Raw genomic sequence first — 9,717 nt, forward strand, 5'->3', positions numbered from 1 at the left:
AAACATTTATCGAATAAAAATCGTGTCACTTATTAGCAATCCAAACTAGATTCTTTTAATATATTCTTTTTCGGATTGAAATAATTAATAAAACGTACTATAGTAGTGAATTATTTAAGATTGACAACTTAAAGAATGTCACATTGTCGCGCGTCGTAAAGTTGAAAAAAAATACTTGCAAATTCTAAAGTTCATTAATGAATACATTGAAAAAATATTTGCATATCATTAGGTTACAGTAATTCATGAATTGGGACACATAGCAGAGTTCATAATTCATTAGTTTAGCTGTCACGTTTTTTTTAGTTTAAACAATTTTGATTCTCTTGTTAGTTGTGAACAAGACTTTAATAAAAGTTTGAAAAATATATTCAAAAATATTATAGTTGAGTGGGTAAGTAGATCTAAGAAGTAAAATTAAAAAACTAACTACTTTTTTTCAATAGTGACAATGTTAAAAGTAATTTTTTTAAAATTTTAATAGAAAATCAATGTATAGACAAATCACTAGCGAACAGAAAACAAAAGAACACATTCATTCGTGTTCACAAATATTTATAGTATTTAATATTCCCTGTACATAAATGTCCCAAATATAATATTACATGTGAATCTCGAGTGTATAGTGTATAAAAATGTGATGCTTTAACCTAGACTAATTATATACAAAGCTTCGAAAGGCAATAACTAATTTAATAATCAGTCATAACTACCAGTGTAATACATAAATGCTGGGTTGTAACCCACTCCCCACCCCCACCCCCCTTTTTTATTTTTATTTTTTTTTTATTTTTTTTGACGATTTTCAGGATTTCAAGCTTGACAAAAACGACGGTGTAATACTATATAGCATGTTGCTCTCTTGAAGGCCGGTAAGGCTTTCACTGAGAAATGGAGAAATCGATCTGCGCTTTAATCGCTCAAATCGATATGTTTGGGAGTGGTTTGGTTTGGATCTATTTCGTCTCTAACTAAAAACCAAAACTAAATTAGTGGAAATGGATGAATTTCAACTAAATCAATTCACTTTAACTCTTAAACCGAACCAAATCAAAACAAAACATATCGGTTTGATTAGTTGTTTGGACATTTACTCAAAATTGAATTTAAAAAAAAAAAAAAATGATCAAGTTTTGGATCCACTTAAATTACAAGAATTAAAATAACTAATAACTTTATATTACAAGAACCATTGATTAACAAATAAAATTAGATTAATAGAGACAGATTAACATAAAACTTGAGAATTTTGTTACTTTTTATGCATTATGTAGCTTCACTGCCTGGACAAAAATGTTTAAGTATAACATAATTTGCTTGTGAAATGAAAATTTCAATACTATTACTTAATGGCAACATCATAGATTGGAGCCAGGATGGAACAGAGATATAGTTATGAGATTATGGATTATCTTTTGATTTTTATTTTTCTTAAAAAAAAAAAAAAAAAACCCCTTGTAAGTGAGTAGGGTAAGGTCAGTTAACCAACAATATGAGGCTTTAAACTTTGGCTGAACTGATCCACCATGGTTTTGTCTTTTTCTTAAAAAAAAAACAATTGTTTGTGTAAAACTGACCTAAGTAGATTTGGTTTGATTGATTTGATCGTTTTTTCGATTTGTTTGCCCAAACCTACGAGTCGATACATTAAAATATAATCATTATCTATCATATCAAGCCACCATATTTAACTTTCTATCCCTTGTGTGGATCTCATAACGACTATATTTTTCATTTTCATTCTTACAAAAATGATTATCAAACGGGGCCTAAATAATGTCCACACTTGGTACTTCAAAACTCCCAATAGGACATCAATTTGTAATAATAATGTTATTTATAATCAATAACTGCAATAATCGTCCTAATTCAACATACCATTGTCATTCGACGAGAAATTTGTTTCAGGAACTTCCGAACTAACTAAATTGGTGTAAACAAATCTTCAAACTTTATTTTTTTGACATGAAATCTCAAACATTGTTTGTAGTTGACGGAATGTAAAAGCGTGTATCGAACAAAGAACTTGATCCAAATTCGTTGTTTCAAGTAGGATCTCAAAAATGTCTAACGGGAATCGTTAATTTGCACATAATATCGAGAAATGATTCTTAATCAACAAAATCATTGATTTTGAAGAATACCAATAGAAAATAATTGAAACTGTACAATTTTATTATAAACAATCATTGATTACAACGTGCGACCTCAATATTCAAACATATTTTCAGAAAGTTCAGAGTCAAGAAAATCAAAGGACAAGGCTAACAAAATCAAATAAAAAAATTTCTACACAAAAGGGCAAAAATTATTTTGGAACTCGTAAGCCATTAATTGTTGTATTGGGTCTAGTGATTAGTGACTGTATCAATAATCCATTCATCTCTAGCATGATCCTTTCCTTCTTAATTTTTTTTGATTAATCAGTATCTTTTTTTCAAATATGATAATCACGAGGTCTTGTTGGACATCATTATATTTTTTTGACCTTATATCTAGTTTAATAAACTTGTATTGTAACGTTACTATATCGTCATTAGCCTAAAAAATGTGAACAATAATGAAAAAAAAAACTATATTTTAGTTTATTTTAATTTCACTTTGATTCAGTTGGTATTTAAATTTATAGTAAATATATTTAACCCCTGTTTAAGCCATATTTTGCATATCATCATAATGAGAAAATTGACTGTTGGAGAGGAGGTTGAGTTCCACACATGAAACAATAGGTCAACAAATTCGGCTAGACTTGTGAGATAACAGTCCAAATTTTCATTTTTTTGTCCCAAAAATTTGATTCCAAACAGGGGCTTAGTTTGTTTTAAAGTTATTGTTAGTAAGATATAAATATATATTGAATTTAATGAATTAATAACACAAAAGTAAAAGGACAAAAAGATATATGACGAAACCAATGGTTTAAAATCGAACCAAATCGTTAGGTTTAGGTTTGAATTTTTTTCAAACCGTTCAAAATTGTTTAATTTAGGTTTGAATTTTTCTCAAACTAAATTAAACGATTTGATTTGAAAATCTGTTAAAAATCGATAAAATCAAACCACTTACACCCCCTAACTTCTAATAACATAAGGGGGGAAAAACCCACAAAAACTAAGTGAGGCAAGGAGAGCAGATTTGGGTGCCCGGGAAGCAGCTAGGGAGATGTTCCATTTTTATTTATTTATTTATTTTTTTAATATAGCTAGAAACCATCCATTAGGGTCAATGTGCTACAAAGTTAAAAGGTTAGAAGTTTGAATACCAAAATACAAAGACCGAAGACCAACCACACCCACAGATTGAGAATCTCCAGTGCAATTTTCCCAACATACACAGATTTACTCGGGGGGGAAAATAAATAAATAAATAAGGAGTAAGGGGGGAATAAAATATGATGACCCTTCACTAGATTAATCAATAATCACCAACCCCACATGCAAAATTTCTTCAAAAACCTAATTCTTACAGATGTTAAAATCATAAAAACAGCACAGAAATTAAACTTACAGCGAAGTCAGAAAATGAGAGAGAGAGGGGTAAAGGTACATGACATTTTGTTCTCCCTTAAATTTTAAAGAGCAACCCACCATGTGCAGCAAAGAACGGAGCAAACACAAGGGACTCGACAGCCATTAACTTGATGAGGATGTTCAGAGACGGTCCAGATGTGTCCTTCAGAGGGTCACCAACCGTGTCTCCGATCACAGCTGCCTTGTGGGCATCAGATCCTTTTGGACCAAGAGTCTTTGCATGTTCCGAAGCACCAGCCTATTGACCCAAAAATAAACAGCACACGAGTCACAATCTGAACAAATTGTACCAAAAGTCGTGTGGGCAAAACAGTTACCTCGATGTATTTTTTTGCATTATCCCAAGCACCACCGGTATTAGATGCAGAGATTGCAATCTGCATAACGTAAAACAGCAAGAACAAAAATGTCAGATCACATCCGAGAGTCTAAAAATTGAACGTGTGAAAGTTTCCTGTCTACATATGAGAAGATCCCTGGTATTAATTACGGCATCTCAGTGAAGCGAATTCAAAATTTAGCACACAGGAATAAATGTTTGTTTCCAAGTCTCCTTGGACATATAAGAAAAAATAAGACACGGCAAATTCCATAACATTACCTGCACGCCTGAGACAAGGGAACCGGCAAGGACACCAGACAGAGTTTCTACACCAAAGAAAATGCCAACGATGAGTGGAGTGAGCATGACAAGAGCACCTGGAGGAAGCATTTCCTTAATCGAGGCGTCTGTGGAAATCTTGACACAAGTGGCATAGTCGGGCTTGGTAGTGCCTTCCATGATACCTGGGATGGTGTTAAATTGCCTGCGCACTTCTTCAACCATCTTAAGAGCTGCTTTGCCCACACTCTTCATTGTCATGGCCGAGAACCAGTAAGGAAGCATAGCTCCCACAATCAAACCAATAAATACTTTTGGAGTTAAGACATCCACAGTAGAAATGGCTGCACGGCTCACAAAGGCACCAAAGAGGGCAAGGGACACGAGGGCAGCTGACCCAATTGCAAATCCCTGAAATATGAGGAAGAATGGTTTAAAGATGATAATATCAATAAGACTCGGCCTACTGGTACAAGAAAGTATTATGGATAACTGAAGACTGAAGTAGCTTATAAGTGAATAACAGAAAATAATTTGGATTAGTGGCAGTAAGAGTGGCTCATTCACCACAAAACACTCCTCGAAGGAAGTTATTTAACAGAGCAGCATGCTGCAACCTCTTTATTAGTAGCACTAAGTCCAATGTGAATACATGAAAGAGCATGCAGACAAATGTTCTCCACATGCATCCTCTGGAGATGGGACAAAATAGGTCCAAAGTTGCCTGAGGCTACAAATTATATACCTTTCCAATAGCTGCAGTGGTGTTTCCAGCAGCATCAAGGGCATCAGTTCTCTCTCGAATTCTGTGACTCATGCCCGCCATCTCAGCGATTCCCCCAGCATTGTCACTGATGGGACCGTAGGCATCAATAGCCAAACCAGTGGCTATGGTACTCAGCATACCAAGTGCAGCTACTGCAATACCATACATTGCAGCGAAAGTAAAACTGATGAAAATGCTAATTGCTATGGCAAAAATTGGAATGATGACAGATTTGTATCCCAATGCAAGCCCAAAAATGACATTGGTAGCTGCTCCAGTACGACAGGAATCAGCAACATCTTTCACGGGGCTGACAATAATTAGAGAAATGAGCTAAAACTCGTTAAATGCACAACATATTTACAGACAAATTTACAATCTGCCCAGAAACATACCTATAAGCATTGCTTGTATAATACTCCGTAACAAATCCAATAATAAGTCCAGCCCACAATCCAACAGCAACGCATAGGAACAGTTGCCTGCAAATTGAGAGACATTTGCTGTTTGAAATTTGAGGGAAAAGGACATAAATATGCATCGTGCACATGTAGAGACGTAGAAATTGACATAATTGAACGTTATAATCTTTTCTCAGCCAAATGGGAAAAGTACATGTCCAACTTTAATGCAATTAATTACTAAGGACAGGCAGGTAGTTTTGAAAGGACTAGCTCGGGTCTTTATATCTAAATGTTAACCTATGATGAGTCCGAAGACATTAGTTGGACTAATCAAATGCAAAAATTTGTTGCAAAATATAATAAAAGATCATGCAAAACCTACCAGTTTTTAACTTCCTTTTGGACTCCAAAATTAAATATAGTGAAGGAGGACGGAAGTGCAATCCAGCTTACAAGAGCAATTCCAACAGTCATCAATGCTGTGGAGATAATGAGTTGCTTCTTCAACGCTGGTTCAATTTCTTTAACATTCCGGACCTCAAAGAAATCAGTTGCAAACAAGGTGGTGAGCAAACAAATGAGGATTCCAATGGAGCTGATTAGAAGAGGATATAGCATAGCAGTAAACTCATGATTTATCCCAAAAGAGGATATTGAAGCAACAACAAGGGCTGCGCAGGATGACTCAGCATATGAACCAAAGAGATCAGACCCCATGCCAGCAATGTCCCCAACATTGTCACCAACATTGTCCGCAATGACCTGAAATATTATTGAAAATAAGTTGAAAATTCAAGAAAATAACTCCAAAGAAATTTTAGGCAGGCCAATGTAGATATCTATACCGCTGGATTTCTGGGGTCATCCTCCGGGATGTTCCTTTCTAGCTTGCCCACTAGATCAGCTCCTACATCAGCAGCTTTTGTATAAATACCTCCACCAACTCTGCCGAAAAGAGCCATTGAAGATCCACCAAGTCCATAACCAGTTATCGCCTCAAATAGGCCTTCCCAGTCATCACCATAGTATAATTTGAACAGATTTATGGTAATGTACAACACCAGAAGACCATTTGCAGCAAGGAGGAAACCCATGACTGCACCAGATCTAAATGCAACAATAAAAGCCTTTCCAACACCCTTCCTAGCCTCTAAAGTAGTGCGGGCATTAGCATAGGTGGCAATTTTCATTCCAAGAAATCCAGAAACCACAGAAGTAATGGCACCAAGTATGAAGGATATGGTGCTAAAGCCGGCGGTGGCAAGAGCGGGCTTGCACAATTTGGTGCTGTCGTATGTACAAGATTGCATCTTTGTGCTAAAGCCCTCCACCGAGCCAAGGAAAATGAAGATAAGCACAGCAAAAGCAACCATGAAAATACCAACATACCGATACTCGGTAAAAAGGAAAGATGTTGCACCTGTGAAATAGCACAAACCATAATCAGCTCCTCAGGAAAAGGTTTAAGGCTTGGAAATTATATTGATGAACAGGTAATTATTGGTGTACTCTATTATTTAAAATTCAATAAATATATGCTGACAAAGCGATCAACATTTCCAAAAGCATCAAAAATTTCAAATTTAAAACCAGTAAACCAGAAAGAGAAAGAACAGCGAACAAATATTCATCATTCATTAATGCCCCACAACTTCACACCATCACCATCGGAATATAGGAACCACATTGTTAGACAAAACTAACTATTCATTACAAACATCTGGAGCTTTGATAGTTTTCCTTTCAAATTTTTTTCTCCCAGGGTTGGGGATAAGCAGCTGTAGCTTAATATTTGATCAGCCTTTGTTAAGTTGAGTTGCATAAAAAGTAAAAGCCTCAATGATTTTCTTCTTGAAACTAAGTGTAGAAATGATAGAAGCGCCTTCAACTTAGGGTCCAGATGAGGAATAAGATTAAAGAACAAAACAGCAATTACATGCTTATCCTTCAGCCTTGAAAACTGGCATAATCTTCTTATTGCAATTTAAAATTACAAATCCATCATAAGTAGGCTGCAGAAAATATCATGATCATAGCTGGAGTATTAATCACTAAAGAAATCACATCATCCAAATATTAAGCCTTTCAGTCTTTTGGTTTGGTTTTCAGACTGCCAACGGTGAACCACCTCCATAATCTTGTAATCCCGGATCCAATCAATTATAAGAGCAACAAGCAAAAAATCAAATCATGAGCAACAAGCAAAAAATCAAATCATGAAATGTTGATGCAGCTAGGCCCACAACAATAATACTGCTCCAAACCTAATACTAATTTTAGAAAAACGCGCTGATACAGGTGGCAATGGAGAAAACGTAGCAATATTTACAACACCTTGCAAGGAAATTATAAATAAATCTTTCCCACATCAGCAAGACTCCTCAGATCTACCATAAATAAAATGACAATTGACGCCGATTCACCGACTAAATTAAAAAAAACAAAATAATAATCGCGTCAACATTTTGTCGCTCATACTAGGCCTCTGTACACTGGTCAAAGGAGAGAGTGTAACACATTGAACTATGAAATAACAACAAAAGAAGAAGCTAGATCTAAAAGGAATCCTCCATTACACCGCCTCGGTTTGGGCAGAGTTTTCAATCAGTCAAACTTATGTTCACCCACAGGGAACTAAAACAAATCGGCATTAAATTATTTTGCGGAGCATGAAAAAATATGAACTACCAAGCAAATGCAGAAAACAAAATGTTCAATTATTTCCTTCTCCAACTAGATGAGAAAATATGTACATAATGATAATAAAAAAAGAACAAAGGAAAATGCGTAATCTCACGCACACTTTGAGTCTGCACATAGAAATACGTCTTTCTATCTCTCACCGTGTATGTGTGTGTTAGTATAGTTGCATATGGATTAAACTGAACTGAAATAAGCGAAAAAGGGAGACACTTTGCTGCAATTTGAAATAAAAATGCGTTTTGAGGCATGTGAACAACTAAGTAAAATATTAAGCCATCGAAATTAAAGTACACGTAAGGATTACGAATTCAAAAATATGCATACACACAGATACACGTACATTTTCTATAAAAACAAAATTAAAGCTTCAAGATCCATAATGAAAAACACAACAAATTCACACCTTCAAAGCCAAAATCAATCCAATTCCAATTCATAAAACGTAATTACTCGTTCTAAACAAGTGCAGGTAGAAATATACCTTCACTAATGGCGGATTGGATTTCGGCGCATTTTTGGACTATAGAGTGATCATTGATGCCTTCCTCTTCCTCGAGGAGTGAATCAGTGAAGTTTTTGCCATCGGCAGAGTTTGACACCTCGGGGACAAGCTTAATCTTAGACACAAGCAGCCACTGGACTAGGGAGAACGCAATTCCGACGACGGCACAAACCGGAATCAGAATCTCCGTTCCGAGATCTGGAAGTATGGTTTCCACGGCCATTGCCGACGGCAAGAGGAATTTTTTGGAAGAAATTGGGAGAATCTGTGAAGTAGATAACAGAGAGTGAGGGAAAGGAATGGGCGAATTTATGCTGTGTAGTCGATTTTAAGAGACCTTTTGCTCGCACACGCTACTGGTGGGAAATGGATCGGATTTCAATAGATTTCGTGGATAAGAAAATTTTGGGGGAAAAGGAAAATTGAGGGGAATATTAATTTTTTTTAGGGGTAAAATGGAGAATAGGAATATTCCATTGTCACTTAGAAGCAGAAATGGAATAATATTTGTTGGTCCGTCCGATTTGGTGATAACATAAGTGATAATCCCCACTTTGACCCCGTTTCTTAAAATTTATTTTTTAAATATATATTTTGTAGGACTTCTAATTTTTTTTTATCAAATTTTATTAATTTTATATATGATTAGTCCATTAAAATATATCTTTGATGAATTTAATTTTTGTAATTTTAATTATTATGTAATCTATTTCAACTTTAGATATAATTTTAAGTCGATTTTTAGGGTTAATAATAGCGAAGAAATTATTGGAAAATTGGATAATAAGCTCACAACAAAATCAATTTTACCAAATTCAAGTTATTAGTTCAACATTAGTATGTTATATAAATTTACAGGTTGACGAGACAATTTTTTATTTCAATCAACCTAATTGATTCAATAATAAAATATTTTATTATTCTAAAATTTAAATATTTTAAAGTGATTTTATAATGCCAATAATCCAATTAATATACTTCTCATAATATTGTTGAATTTATTGGAATTTGGTTTGCTTCATTGATCGAAAGAAAAGTTCAAATGCATAAAAGAATTACAAATCTTTTTGTTTCTAACGAACGAGCTACTTTCGCTCGTTAGGTAGATAACAACATAATCGAACATAATATGCTTTCTTTTAAACTTTGTGTCTATTACAATTTAATTAATTGATTTTATATATGAAATAGCATCTCCTGTGCACCACTTA

General features: G+C 34.6%; 1 protein-coding gene across 1 annotated transcript; it reads right to left on the reverse strand.

Annotated features, from left to right (window-relative positions):
- Nucleotides 1-3,381: 3,381 nt before the first annotated feature.
- LOC111390712 (pyrophosphate-energized vacuolar membrane proton pump-like) lies at nt 3,382-8,880 on the reverse strand. Its single transcript, XM_023015797.1, has 8 exons — nt 8,486-8,880; nt 6,147-6,721; nt 5,684-6,063; nt 5,293-5,379; nt 4,877-5,207; nt 4,132-4,542; nt 3,848-3,907; nt 3,382-3,768 (listed from the first exon to the last, which is right to left on the reverse strand). The coding sequence occupies exons 1-8, from the start codon at nt 8,727-8,729 to the stop codon at nt 3,565-3,567; spliced, it is 2,292 nt and encodes a 763-aa protein (XP_022871565.1). The 5' UTR covers nt 8,730-8,880; the 3' UTR covers nt 3,382-3,564.
- Between the last annotated feature and the right edge of the window lie 837 nt (nt 8,881-9,717).

Source organism: Olea europaea, unplaced genomic scaffold (assembly GCF_002742605.1).
Source record: "Olea europaea var. sylvestris unplaced genomic scaffold, O_europaea_v1 scaffold707, whole genome shotgun sequence".
Taxonomy (NCBI): Eukaryota; Viridiplantae; Streptophyta; class Magnoliopsida; order Lamiales; family Oleaceae; genus Olea; species Olea europaea.

What these genes read in the sequence shown, in the direction of transcription:
- LOC111390712 (XM_023015797.1), bottom strand. Translation starts at nt 8,729, where the DNA reads ATGGCCGTGGAAACCATACTTCCAGATCTCGGAACGGAGATTCTGATT. An exon ending in CAAAAGGAAGTTAAAAACTG is followed by an intron (nt 5,380 to 5,683) that starts GTAGGTTTTGCA and finishes CTCAATTTGCAG; the next exon opens with GCAACTGTTCCTATGCGTTG. An exon ending in ATGCAAAAAAATACATCGAG is followed by an intron (nt 3,769 to 3,847) that starts GTAACTGTTTTG and finishes TTGGGTCAATAG; the next exon opens with GCTGGTGCTTCGGAACATGC.